At 42.4% G+C, this 14,830-nt stretch overlaps 1 protein-coding gene across 1 annotated transcript in view; it reads left to right on the top strand.

Moving 5' to 3' along the window:
* Positions 1-14,219, top strand: part of adamts18 (ADAM metallopeptidase with thrombospondin type 1 motif, 18) — a 57,037-nt gene extending 42,818 nt beyond the window's left edge. The window contains exons 18-25 of the mRNA XM_041038339.1: positions 777-897; positions 2,186-2,312; positions 8,136-8,340; positions 10,432-10,626; positions 11,227-11,297; positions 11,480-11,645; positions 13,094-13,289; positions 13,838-14,219. Of these exons, the coding sequence (XP_040894273.1) occupies positions 777-897; positions 2,186-2,312; positions 8,136-8,340; positions 10,432-10,626; positions 11,227-11,297; positions 11,480-11,645; positions 13,094-13,289; positions 13,838-13,953 (1,197 nt within the window). The 3' untranslated portion in view covers positions 13,954-14,219. The remainder of the gene's footprint in view (positions 1-776; positions 898-2,185; positions 2,313-8,135; positions 8,341-10,431; positions 10,627-11,226; positions 11,298-11,479; positions 11,646-13,093; positions 13,290-13,837) is intronic.
* The last annotated feature ends 611 nt before the right edge of the window (positions 14,220-14,830 follow it).

Below are 14,830 nucleotides of genomic sequence, written 5' to 3'. Positions count from 1 at the left end.
TCATTGCTCTTCAGTGGTGGAGGAAGTACTGAAGCTTAGTACTTAAGTAAAAGTACAAATATTCTGCACATTTACTCAAGTGAAAGTGGAAGTACTACATCAAGAATCTTACTTAAGTAAAAGAACTAAGTACTAACTTTAAAATTTACTTAAGTACTCACGCAGTGGGTTGTCTCAGTGTCTGGGCTGTGCCATGTTGCATGTTGTTTCTTCTCGCCGGAATCAGGCCAGTCCACTAGCTCGTGCTGCTCCCAATGATGGCGCGCTCTGCCATCATAGGAGGTAATAGAGCCACCTGATTGGTTGGCAATGGCAAACAATGCCACAACGCAATCAGTCAATTTTTTTCGTGCAAGATTTTGAGGAAATTATGTTCATAACATGTAACAAGTAATGGCATGAACTGCTGTTTCTAGTCTCTCAAATGTGAAAATTGGTTGTTTTACTCTGACAACCACTAGTGAATTGCTTTCTAGCAAAAACCTGTCTTAGCTGTAATTGTTGACCATTGGTATTTCTTTAAGGCTTATTGTGTATAATGATTGATGTGTGAACATGTGATTCCTTACTTATATATATTGGTAGCCTGGAGATTTGGGGGAGGAACATTGCTGGTTTGACTCCAGCCAGGAAAAAGTGATTGCAGTGAATGACTCTCAGTTTAATGTGAACAATTGAAGACCTGATGTGATGCTCTCCCTGGATGAATACAGGTTAAAAGACAAACTATACACACATGTGACACCTTTCTGACTGACTGTGTTCTTGCCTGACAGATCCTCCTGCAGGGAAAGAACCCGGGTGTGGTGTGGGAGTACACTCTGCCTCGCACTGAGAGGAAGCCTGACTACATCTGGGGTGTTGTTCGCTCTGACTGCTCTGCTCCCTGTGCTGGAGGTGAGACTGTGTGTGTTTGAATATAGGCCAGTAACATTTGTTTGAGGGATGAAGCTAGAAGATCTGTGTGTGTGTGTGTGTGTGTACATGAGTTGTGCACATTAATTGAACCTTTCCCTTGAACATTGATTGTCCAATCAGAGCTTAGTCATTGTAACTATGCACAACAGGCCTGTAAAGCTTTAGATTTCTCCACATGTTGAAATGAAGTGCATGGGGCTGTAGTAAGAGCACACCTCTGCTTTAAAAGAGTTCTGAGCCAAAAACACAAGATCAAAAGTGTAAGAAAAAGAAACAGCATGTTTATCTCCTCTTCAGTCTTTGGCAAGTCCGGCTAACTAACTTCCCACCTACAGTAGTAATGTTAGCAGCTCTTTATTGGATATGGGAACTTTACACTCAAGCAACCCCAGTCAGCGTTACTCAAGATGGAGTTACATTTGCCAAATACATCTGCTCTTCAGCAGGTTTACAGTAGAACATTAGCTTTACTTGTGTACAACCAAGTTCAACACTGTGAATGTCTTCCTAGAGAGATGGTCTTTACAAGACTCTTGCTTTCAAACAAGTTAGAAGTCATTTTCAGCAAAGTTGTGGAAGTTAATATTAGCTTATTTAGCTAGTTGTCAGCAGCTGATAAAATCTGCCAGTGACATCTCACCTCAGCAGGTAAAACTAACAGTGATTTCTTTTATCTCTGTCAGAAAACCCACTGTTTCAAAATCTACCAAGAATTTAAAATACAGCCGTAGCAGTAATTGTAAACTGCATATGTTCGTTGTGAGAATATAACGTTTGACAGGCACAGCAACTGTAACTTAGGAGGGTGGGGCTTAGCAAATGGTCAATAACAAGAGGAGACAGGTATGTGTTTTTGTGTGTGTGTGTGTGTGTGTGTGTGTATGTGTGTGTGTGCTTTTGTATACAATTCCCTTCTGCTACAGTGTGGTCCAGGAAGTGTGTTAAGGCTAATGAAAAGCACCTTTGTCACCTGAGAAGTTCAGACTCTGTTGGTCCCAGAAGACTCTCAGCAACCCTCTGCTCACTTGTCAGTGGATGGATGTGTGTATGTGTGTGAGTGTGTGTACGCTGACTGTGGTTGTTGTAGCTCCACTCTAGTTTGTCTCCAGAGGCAGCAACAGTGAGCAGGCATGCAGACATACTGACTCAACACAGAGATGTTGATCTGTGACAGTTGTAAAATGTAACTGAAGCAGTCAAATTGCCTGCAGGAACTACACCAGCTCTCTTGCTCTCAATCACTTTTTACTGTCCATTTTTCCTTCAGGTCGTATCTCCACCAAGGCTATCTGTCTGCAGGACCAGAAAGTTCAGGTCAACTCCACCATGTGTAATCCCCTCACCAGACCAACACTGGGCTCCCATCTCTGCAACACGCAGCCCTGCCCTGCATAGTAAGTGCTGCGCTGTGTGTGTGTGTGTGTGGGTGGATCAGGACTTAGGTGGTATGTATGTTTATGTAGCCAAATTTTCAGGAACTTTATTACAGGCGCACACACAGCCACATACACACACAGACACACACTGTGGTTGAGCAGTCTAGAGGTTGCCTGTGGTCCATTTGGTGTGGCCAGGCACTACTCTGCACTGCCTGTGTTCTCCATGCTCCTCTCTTCTCTACCCACTCTCTAATTTCTCATTTTTCTTTCCATTTTCCTTTTTGAGAAAACACAAGAAAGCTCTCCCTGTATGCTGTCTCACACTGAGTCAGTCTTTACTTATTGCATTGCAGTGTTTTCTCCAGCTGTATGTCCATCTGAATGTCAAGAGGATTCATGCACTGTTTGATTTCTTGTCTTCATGTTTGTGATGTCCATGTTTGTTCTACCACTTGCTGAGAACTGGCTCCTGGTGGATGGCAAGCAGACTTTTTAGTTTAATCTGAACTTTCTCAGGCTGGGAAGTCTTAACCAGTCTTAACCAGTAGAGGGACCCAGATATACTTATTTTTTGTCACTACAGTCAAAGGGGCTTATTTTTAAGCATTATTTAAAGCACACTTGGTCGAAGGAAATTAAACCTTTTGTTCTCAGCTCTGGATTCAACAGAAAACTGCTGTGGCTGCCACTGAGGTCACCAGTGTCATGTCATCAGTAATATGTCTGGGTTAAAGGACACAAACAGTTAACCTTCTGTAATAATACACATGTTGGATATTAGACTAAATGAATACATTTTACAATTTTTATACTATTATTAGACTATGATTAAGCTGCAGTTGATAGAAAAACAAAACAGTTAAATGTGAAGTGTGTGTCTCTGAGAATCATCAGCCTCAGATGCAGTTTGTGTTTAGTGCTAAATAGCAAATGTTAGCATGCCAACATGTAAAACTAAGTTGTGAACATGGTTAACACCTCAGTGAGCTTGGTAGCATGCTGATGTTAGCATTTAGCACTGCTGTGGCTAAGTACAACCTCACAGATTTGCTAGCATGACTGTAGACTCTTGCTCTTGCTACATACCTAGAGAATTTTACAGAATATGGTTGTTGTCAAACATTTCTTAGGTGGGTGGGGTTCTGTTTAGGAATTTGCAGTTTTGACCTCAATTTTTTTTTAAAATCCTGGCTACAGGCCTGTCAGAAACATCTTATTTCAGTCTAATCCCTAAGGTTCAACCAAGTGGTTGACTGTTTTTGTCATGAAGTAAATGCAGGATGATGTTTCCAAGTCAGCAGTGGAGTTTTTACTTTAGCGAACACTTGAGAATAAGAGAGAAAGAGAAAACTAAAGAAAGACAAGGCTGAAGGGATCGAGGGAGACATCAAAGCCAACTCGGAGTGATTGTGGCTCTATGTGTATATCATCCCTCTCATATATTCTCAGTCCAGAGCTTCCTGTCTTTCTTTGTATCAGACTGATGCCCATGTTTCATCTCAGCTGTCTAGACATTGTGCTTAATGACATTCATTTTAAAGGAGCATTCAGGGGCCAGTACAGCAAGTAAAGGAGGAAACCAGGCTAAAGTGCAGTGGAGTAACAAGTTGCAACAGCACTGAATAAATGGCCTCTCTCTTATGTAGGCCTTTGGCTGAGGGAACTGGAGCTAGCTTGATTTACAGCGCCGCTCCAAAGAACAGGCAGGGAACCGTATCCTGGGTTCAGTGAGAGTGCACACACATACACACAAATGCACACGTGCACACAGGGCGGCATGCACTTTTACAGTTCACATAGACACACACACGTTTTCCATATACATAATGCCGAAATAAAGTATTCCGGATCCAACCCACAAGGTAAAAATAGAAATACAAGCTGCTTGTGTCTGATGTTAATGATGTTGTCATTTTGTCCACCATCAGCCATGCTGTCCAGACTGAACTTTCTCCTGTGTCAGGGGTTGAACAAGCCAGACAACTATCGGTTACACATCCAACATACAGCCTCTGTTTCTCACCAAGTTTCCCACCACCCTAGAGGGCATTTCCTGCCCCTAATCTTGGGCATACCATTTCTCTTATCTTGGTGAAAGGTATTAAACAGCCTTGTTGCGTGTCCCGACCTCCCCCCTTTTGTTTGAGTGAAGAAAGTGGTATGCTCCAGATAAATAACATTGCAAGTTGTCTATCCAGGAAAATAAAGCAGTGTTTAACACCCATGGATCGTATTATACAGTAGCTGACATCATTTATCAGCTGGTTGCGTGTACAAGCCAATTTATGGGCGCTGCACAGGAAGACAGTTGAGTTGAGTGGGCAGCATGAAAGCTTTAATGACTGCATTAAGACCTCCAGGATGTATGGGCACACATTCAAGCCCAGCAGAGGAACGAAAAATTGACAATGAGGTGGGCTGCTTATGTGCTGTGTGTTTGAGTGTATGTGTGCCTGACAGGAGGGGGAATGTAAAAGGGCCTGCTTATCTCTGCGGTGTGTTTCTCGGGTGCTGACAGGCCTAACCGTGTTTTATTGTGCAGAGACAGTGAGATTCCCATGGGGCCCGGCCAGTCTAGCCATGCAGAACTCCCGCTCCACAACCCTCACCCCTTCACTCCCATCTACACCCTTTTGCTTTAGACCCAGTTTAAACCTTCACTCCTCATACTGGTGTGCGTCTGTCAAGGATTTTAGACTGTGGCATTTCAGCAGTTGCTGTACATAAAAAGGGGATGCAAGGAGAATTTTAAGACATTCAGTCTTCCAGCCCAGCTTTCAGTCAGGAAGAAACACACCCATAGCTCATAGAAGTTTGTGTCCTCTTCTGCTTTGCCCACTTCCCAACCCCCATCCCCAGCTCCTACGACCTCTCTATCTTTTCTTCCTCTGTAGTTACATCTTTGCTGTTTGAAGTTATTCTGGCAGAGGCCATCTGTAGACTCACTTATCACAGGTTGGGGATTTCTCTGTGTGCATCATGCACCAGCATATGTAGACAAATCAAAGCCAGGTATGTTGTGCCTGTGCCAGAGAAGATGTGCAGGAAAATGGTAACTAAAGATGTATGTACAAGATACTGACCAGAGCCTGTATTTATCAAACCTCTAAGAACTAAACTGAAGAATGATCTAAAGAGACAACTTTCACCAAAAAAAAAGTTATTTGGTGTAAGTGAATAATAAGTATACATTTATTAAGTGACTGCTACTTACAGCAGAGTGCCAGAGGAACATTTAAGGGCAGCTCTTAAATGACCACCTGATTAATCACATGTATGCTCAGATGCAAGAAGATCCAATCAGAGACAAAAACAATTCAGATCTTTTTTGGTTTATTTTATTTGTAATAAATGAAAATCTGTGAAATTAAGATATTTCTAATATATGAGTATCCACATAGGGATGAAATGATAGGAAATCTGCAAAATTAAACTAAGAGATACCAAAATGGGGAAGGAAAGTCATTCTGCTGCTGGTTGATGAGGTTAGCGAAAGAGTTAAACACACACTGACAACAGCAGATGCACAGAAAATGATTTAAAATCAAAGCAATGTTTGCTGTATTCTGGTTGTTTGCTCTGTTGACACAGTGTCAAACAGATAAATAATTTAAAAAAAAACTGCTGCAGCATTTTAGCAAATATGAGTTTGGAGCTGACAGTTTAGTAGAAAGCAACCAGCTGCAACTAGTAGGCTAAAACAACACTATATTTCTGTGTATCATGTCTCAGAAGGTGTGTATTCACCTCTGTGTCTGTACACAGACTCTGGAATTTGCTCTGGCCCTCTTCTATCTGTACTTCAAAAGGCATTACCTTTATTCTTAGGTTTGATAGTAAGGGTCAATGTGAAGGATTTTTACTTCAGCAGTTTGACAAATACTTGCCTAGATCTTGATTTGTACAATTAACAGGTCTTTTTCACAGCAGGCGTGTGCAGTTGTCACAGTAGGAAAAAGCACAGGTGTTAATCACAGCATTAATAATGGCTCAAGTGGCTGCTCAGGTAACGGCTACGTGTAGAGAATCTTTCAGTGAGCAACAGCAGTACCGACTGTGTGGAATACCAACATTGTAAAATAGTAAAAGGAAGGGAATACAAATGTCAGAAGCTGTAGGAACCATTCCATGACCTTATTGGAGTGAAGTGCTGAGAAAAGAAAAAGTATAAGCAGCGAGATAGAAGGGCTGCTTATGCAAGCTAAAGGAGTACAGACAGGAAATGTCCAAGTACACCAAACCACACAAATGTAAAAATCTGAGTTTCCTAGAGTTGAGGTTAATATGGGTATAGCAACATGTTTAACGGAGGTGGTCATTTTTGTATATAATTATGCAGAACAACTTAAAGAACTTAAGAAGAGTGTTGGCCTCCAATCAAACTCAATATTGGGGTAAGAATAAATGTTCATTCATCGGCGGTAACTGGTCTGCAGCCATACAAATACTACAAAATGCATGGGTGAGCTTTTTAGAACCTCCCCTGCAGTATTGCAGTCCTCTACCTCTAAGTATGTCATTTATTGAAAGATTTCAGAGATACAAATTACAGCTAGGTCAGTGGCGGTTTGCAGCGAAGCACAGTGGCACTTCAGCCACTTTTCCCCAATGATATATTGTTATTTATAAGCCAGGGAAAACAGAGGGAAAAAAAGCAAACAGTCTCTAAGCCAAAAAATCCAAAACCAATGCTTTCAGGTCCCAATGGGTCACATCTTTCCCACTTCCAAATTGCAGTTTAGTCCTGCTGCTTCATTTGTCTGTGGCGTTTGAAAGAGAATGAAAGCATTTTTCTTCCCCTGAAGCAGGTCGGCGGCGTGGAGGAATGGTCTTTGCGGTAGCATGCCGTCTCAGAACTGGACTGAGCCATCTGCCCATCTCTCCATGTCCCTCTTCTGAGTCTGTGGTTGTCAGACCACTCATTTGCTGTAATCTCCCCCTTCAGCGCCAATGCCAAGACAGAAGCTATTTTCGAAGCAGCAGTAGGCTTTCATCAGTGGCGAAGCAGGATTTCAAAGACACTTAAGGAGAGGAGAGGACAGGAGAGGCAAAAATACGCAGGACTCAAAGAAACGAGATTAGAGAGAAAAGGAGAAAGAACAGGTAAAAAGAAGAGTGAAAAACATAGAAAGAGGAATGAAAAAGACAGGATAGGACACAAGAGAGAACTGAGAGATTGTGGACCACATCTGTCTGTGGCCTTATTGTATGTTGTATATTGCGGTTGGCTCTGGAGACCTGGGAAAGCTGTTATGGAGTGTCGTATATACAATATGGTTTCCATGTTTAGTTTCAGATACGAATAGTATGGAGAGAGATTGATGGATCTGGATATATATTTCAGCCTGTGTATTTTCTTTGTATGTCCTTCACTACCAGTTTGCACAAAGAGAATGATCAATGTGTGAAAATATTTAAAGTCTTTTAAAAGCAGTGTTTGATTAATCATAACTTTTAAGAAAAGTAAGAAAAGCACAGCTAGTTCACCATTTGGATCTTTTAACCACTTAATAATACATGGTGCTCTGAAGTCTTTGGTGTGATAGTGCTCAGTGGTAATTTAGGGTGAAATTGTGTTTTTGGGCCCAAAATAAGTACAGCAGATTAGAGCTGGGACCTGTGGTTGACTGTCCTGATTAGGAGCTCAGTCATGTGGCTGGTATCCTGATGACAGAGTTTACTCTACAGCAGCTCTATATATCATGTGCAAGTCCCTGGATGTACGATTTAGCATTTTATTTAATCACTGCAATGTTTTTATGAGTACTAATGTTCACTGACGACTGATACAAACCTTAAATCTCATCACTCACCTTCTCTCTCGATACCCTTCCACAGCTGGGCGACAGGCGACTGGGGGCCCTGCAGCCGCTCGTGTGGAGGAGGCCAGCAGACGAGGACCCTGCGATGCCTGAGGAAAGTTACCTACCAGAGGGAGGAGGTGGTGGCACACTCCCTCTGCCCTGTCATTTCTCCAGCTCAAGTTCAGCCCTGCCACACCCAGGCCTGTCCGCCCGAGTGGAGCACCGGATCTTGGTCACCGGTGGGTTTGCCAAAATTTTGAAAATCCGTTAGCCACACTAGCGACGTGGCTCTTGGGATGGCAATTTTGGTTGACTGGTGGTTCAGACTGGTGGTTCAGTCCACCAACTTGGTCCAGACTGAAGCTACCAACTACCATCCAACTATTAGATGGTTTGCCAGATAATTTCATGGTTCCCAGAGGATGAATCCTAATGAGTCTGAGTATTCCCTGACAAATTTCAAACTATTCATTACTTGTCACCAAATACTCCAAAACCATCACTACATCCTCAGCTGTATTTTGTGTTTAGTGCTAATTAGTACATACTAGCTTGCAAACAGCTAAACTGAATTGGTGAACATGGTAAATATTACATGCTAAACATCAGCATTATACCATTGTTACTGTGGGCATGTTGGCATGCCAACATTAGCATTTAGCTAACACACCACTGTTCCTACATACAACAGTGTAGCTGCAAGCTCTTGGTGTTGTTATAATTCTCCTATTTTCAAAGACAAATCTGGCTGCAGGCTGGAAGATTTTTGAGTGTGTAGACTCTGAATAATAGACTTTGAAGCTACAGTAAGTTAAGACTGCTTCTTTTAATCTATAAACAGACTATCAGAACACTGTCCATGCAGTATTACTAACCTGATGTAGAAAACAGCTTTCAATCATGATGATTAAACTGTTTTTACTGTCAGGTTTACAGATTATGAACTCTCTGTCTAAATTAATTTATTGGCATGTAAATTGCATGTAGAGTGTTGTCAACCTTAGATTAAAACACAGTGACAGTATGTGCCTGAGAGGAGATACACACACATATATACAAACAAAGATGCATTGGCTTTTCTGTCCAAGCTGTCAGATGTTTCACTCAAGCTAAAACAAACGCTCTGCTGCCCTCTGTTGGATATGGAAAACACTGAATTTAATCATGTGCCACAGCTCTGGATACAAATGACCCGTTTGTCAGGAATATTTAACTTTTATCCTGTGACATCTGCTAAAAACATTCTTAGTTTTCTGTTTTCATTGCAATCACAACAAAATGTTTTCTTCCTTTCCCTTGTCCTTCTTATTTAAAAAGTTTAATTTGAGCAGTTTGATTACAACAAACTGCGTTTTACTAAACCTTGTGTTTAATAAGCAAATGAGTCACAAAACAGTCACAAAAATGATCACAACTGATCATTGATTGGATTTATTTACTGTATGGAAAGATGCTTTTTGCAAAGCTAACATTTGATCAGGACACTTTTATTTGCACATTTGAGCTTGGCAGCAGATCAGACTGTTTTTCAAACTTTCTGTTATTATTAGCTGGTGTGACCTGCACAGTCCAGACATTCAGCTGTCATTCAGCCATCATTCTTTGGGACACTCGTGTTGTGCTCTCAAACTGTTTTGCAACACCAGTCCGAGTTCAGTCGGCGGTCATGCAGAGACAAGGCCAGTCTCCCTGAAAAAGATCAATCGGACCTTTCACTGACGAAAGGACAACTGGGATGTGTGTATGTGCGCGGTTGTGTGTGTAAATGGATATGCACAGATGTGTATGTGTCTTATGTCTAATAAATGAATGTGATGTTGTCGCATAAACTGCCGTGACGGCTGTGGCCGTCAGTCCCAGCGGAGCAGTTTGACTCTGCTGTCCATATCTCTGCAGTTCATGTGGAGTTTATGGCAGCGATATCTGCCGTTGGTAGAGACTTTGATGGGTTGGGGTCACATTCATCTCCGAGTTATTGGTTTATTGTATTTAATGTTAGGCCATAATGTGCTGTCATCTCACCAGTGACCTTCTGTTTGCTTGTCCACCATGTGGTGAATTACAAATGCATTTACAGTGCCAAAGATTTAACCTCTGCTAATATGGCCCAGTGCTTAAATGTGATGAAAGCTGAAGGTTAAAACAATCATAAGAAAGTATCAGGCTAACTTACTTTATGTGCATGTGAGTATGATTTAATCTGTGTATTGCCATTAAACCTTTTCCTGCTGAATCCCTAAACTCCTGATCATACAGTCAGATCATACAATCTGTGTCTCTGACCTTTACACCACACTGACTTCTTTTACCTCCTCTTCATCCACTCACAGTGCTCCAAGACCTGTGGCCGTGGACTGAGGAAGCGGAGTGTGTTTTGCCGCAGCACTGATCCCGGGGCCAAAGCAGTGGTGGTGCCCGACAGCATGTGCAGGCAGCACCACAAACCCAGAGCCCAAGAGACCTGCGTCCTGCGGCGTTGCCCCAAAAACGAAAGGCTGCAGTGGATCCCCACTCCCTGGGGAGAGGTAGGAACAAAGGGACTCTTAGCTCAGGGAGCAGTGGCATCAGAGCTGAAATGTGTTGTTTTCAGTTGAATCATTTTTGAGGAAAGATCCACCCTAAAGCACTTGAAATATGCTCAAAGAAATAGCTTTTGGTGATGCACCTTGTATTCATGGCTCCCTGATGCTCGGTGGTGTGTGTGACTCACTCCAAGACATAACAATCAAACTGGCCTGGAAGTAGAGGAGGTCAGTGTAAAGATTAGCACGAGGCTACCACAATAACATGCGTTCAAGATAGTTCCCAGAATACACTGTGATTCGGTTTTTGAAAAGGAGCCAGACACACTCACATGTACATATACACTGCATGCTCATCAAATATAATGACTAAAAATACTCAGTAGAGCACTTTGTATTTTGGCTCTATTTCTACTACTAAGTGACCTTGTGGTGTCTGCTGCTATGGGAACCCTGCACGCCACACACACACACACACACACACACACACACACACACACACACACACACACACACACACACACACACACACACACACACACACACACACACACACAGAGTTCATTTTCTAAAATTGTCCCTCCTGCCTGCACTCTTTTTAAGTGCTCCAGGTCTTGTGGCTCAGGCATCCAGAAGAGAGAACTTCGCTGCGGGGAGAGAGACTCACAGGGAGGGTATGTGCCCTCAACTGCACACCACGACATCCCTCACACTTTAATAGATCTGCACACATACTTAAGACCCCACTGTGTCATCTGTGTACTCTATCCTCTGAGCCAGAATTTCAGTGTTTTCAAAATTGGAGTCTCTGCTGGAAAAGTCATTTTGAGCAGACAACCTGTTCTCCCCTGCACAGGTATGTGGAGTTCCCTATACGCAGGTGCAGGAATACAGCCAGACCTTTGGTGGATCTCCAGCAGGGCTGCAACCGAGGTCCGTGCCCAGAGCTCCCTCGGGTCGTCCCTGGCAGAACAACCTTGAGTGCTGTGGTCTTAGGCTGGTACTCCTCTCCCTGGCAGCAGGTACATTTGCTCATGCTTTGATCCAAAAACTGTCTACATGAGAGAGTGTTAGTCTGATATGTGTGTTCCAGCTGAAAGTCGTCCAGTTTGGAGTCTTTCTCCCACACGTGACACACTATGCTGACATGTTGGATGGTTTCAAATCATACGGCCAAAAGCTGCAAAGAGTCATTTGTCACTCTGTGTGGATATATGGAAGAAAATAGGGGCGTGTGATGCATGACTGGATGCTGAGGCTAGACTTTGTCTTTGTAGCCATGATGACACTTAGATCTCACATAAGTTATCTGGACAAGGACAGGGACAAGAAGTAGAAAAGCTGATTATATTGGCGACTTCAAAACTTAGAAAGGGGAAAGTACTATAGAGGAAAATGTTTCGTAAACAAAAATGGATGCAGTGGTGGTGTATGTGTATAGTTTCTTTCTAGTTTTTGTTGGTAACACATTTGGACAAAAAAATCTTAATTCAAATTTTACTTTGGCCCAACAGCAATTTGTCCAATCACAGCTTAATAACAGGCTTGTCAAGCTTTGGATTTCTCCACATGCTGAAGCAGTGTGCACAGGGCTGTAGTACGAGTGATACTAGACATTCAAAGAGATTGAGATGATACGGGTATTTTTTAAAAGCTGTACAGGCAAAGCAATAGTAACTAGGGGGTGTGTGAATTAAATTGTAAGCAGAGGTTCTTCAAGAGTTCTTCAAAAGCAGCTACTAGTGAAGCTGTCCCACTTTGTTATCAATGTTTTTAAACTAACAAATCTCCTGAAAAGGGCTCCTTAGATTCACAACATTTATTTTCTACCCCACCATCTCTCATTTCATTGATTTTTGTTTACCAGGCCCTCTTCTCTGGGAGGCCCTGGAAATAAGGAAGGCAGCACAACGTCCAGGCCAGAACTCTGATCAATACAGGACATATGACCACAAGTGGTTTCTCAGTTTCCCTAAAACACTCAAAGACAGACTGTACAGTGTAGGTGGTGGTAGTTCACAGACGTAGCTTAGTGCTTCCCAGCAGTGGCAGGCTAAGTGGACAGAGCCTCAGATGCTATCCAAAAGCTCCATTCTGTTAGAGAGCCTCTTGGGGCAGGTTGTGTAGCTTATGTGTTATATCATCTTTTATGCAAAAAGTCTTAAGGGAAGCCTCGTATAGCACAGTGTGTTATTCTGCTTGATCTGGAGCTTGTAATCCCTGTATGTTTCAACCAAAGAAGATATGTCCTGACATCTCGCTGGAGGGCGAGTACGTGCTGGATGCAATGTTTATTTTCTTCATCTGTTCTTTGTCTCTGTTTGGACTTCTCCTCCATCCGTTCCCCTCCTCCCTCCTCTGCTCTTTTTATGACGACTCTTTTCTCTCCGTGCTCTCGTTTCTCTCCTTCTCATTCTGCCTTTCCTTTTGTTTTCGTCTCTCTGCTGTTCCTCTCCTGCCTCTGTCTCAGTGCTCTGTGTCCTGTGGCGGAGGGGTTCAGACTCGGTCCATCCAGTGTCTCCGGCAAGGTCGCCCTGCAGCTGGCTGCCTGCCCTATCAAAGACCTGTCACTTCTAGGGCCTGCAACACACACTTCTGCCCCGCCGCTCCCCCGGCTCCAGCACACCGCTCTGGCCGGATCACAGCTGCTGGACCGACCATGAAAGGTAAATTCCTCAGGGGAAAAAAGACAAATTTATCTAACCATGAAACTACAGTGCTGGGTGGTTATTCTGCTGTTCTTCATGGACTCTTTCCAAAGACAGCTTAGGTGAATTCAACAGTAAATTGTCTGTATGGTATGTGTTTGTGTATATGTTAGCCCATTGATTAACATGTCCAGTTGATCGACAGAAAATAGATGAATTTGTTATTTAAGTCTTTTTTTCAAGGGTAGAGAATGTGAAACATTCTCTAGTTTCAGCTTTTCAAATGTTCAGCTTCTCTGCTTTATGTCATTATAAAATGGAGGTCTCTGGGTGGTAAAGCTCCTTTGTCGGGCAAAACAATCAATATGAAGGTGCCACTTTGGGTTCCTTTGAAATTGCGATGACCACTTCTCACTACTTTCTAACTTTTCGGGGGCTAAATAATCAAATAATCAGTCAAATAAATAAATAAATAAAATGTCCACAAAATAAATGAAAGTGAAAACAGTTATTAGTTGAGGCCTAACAATGGCTGCTAAATTCCTTTTCCTGTTTTTCCTCTGCAGATGAACACTGTGTGGATCATTTCAGCTGGTGCCACTTGGTCCCCCAGCACAGTGTTTGCAACCACAAGTTTTACGGGCAGCAGTGCTGCAAGTCCTGCTCCAGCAAGAGGCCATAGAGTTCTGATACCTCTATGAAGAGTCTATGGCTTCAAGCCTCAGAGGCCATTCGGGGTGGTGATGACTCACAAGACACAGAACTGTGCTCAGCAGTGTGTGTTTTCTTCCTGGAGTACTTGACTAATGAATTTTGAAAAGAAGTAAAAGTGAGAATCCATGGACCCCCCTTTTTTCTTGAAGAAGGCAATGTGGCTGCTGATGCTCATCTGCCAAAGCGTCAAGTCAGCAATCACATTGAAACTAGAAAGACAGTGCAAATCACAGAACTGAAGACTTGTTGATGTAATATATATATGTTGTCGTGTTGCGATTGTTTTTTTTTTTGTTTGTTTTTTGGAAACCTCTGAAACTACAAGCCATCATGAGAACAGCAAAGGACAATAGCATTTTTTAGCTTGCTTATACTATATGTTGTATATTTAAAGGCGTCTGGTTTCATACACCTTTGTTTAAATTATTATGGTTCGTAATATATGATTTGCATTTTGTCAGGTGTACAGTGTCAGGTGTCTGTTACATGTTATTTCAATGCTTGGATATACCATAGGATTGTGCCAGTCACCCTTGGATCCACGTCATAAGATTTCATATAAAAGCATTAGTATGGTCAGAATTTCTTCTTCTCCTTCATACATTCTCTGCTTGTCTTGTTTGCTGCTGATGATTCAGTGACACATTTTTTCCTGTGCATTCCATTCATGTAAACACTATGAAAACATGCCTATCTGTGTATGTAAAACATTTTATTCAGTCATGCTGTAAGTGGTCGTGTTTATCTCTCCTGTATCATTATGGTAATACAAGTTGATGATCTATTTGCCTTTCTTTTCTTTCCTGCATTCTCTCTATTGATAGCGGCCACAATAAGGAGATGAA

This window comes from Toxotes jaculatrix, chromosome 1 (genome assembly GCF_017976425.1).
Source record: "Toxotes jaculatrix isolate fToxJac2 chromosome 1, fToxJac2.pri, whole genome shotgun sequence".
Classification (NCBI taxonomy): Eukaryota; Metazoa; Chordata; class Actinopteri; family Toxotidae; genus Toxotes; species Toxotes jaculatrix.
Note: the sequence above shows the minus strand (reverse complement) of the source record. Positions and strands in the feature narration are given on the sequence as shown.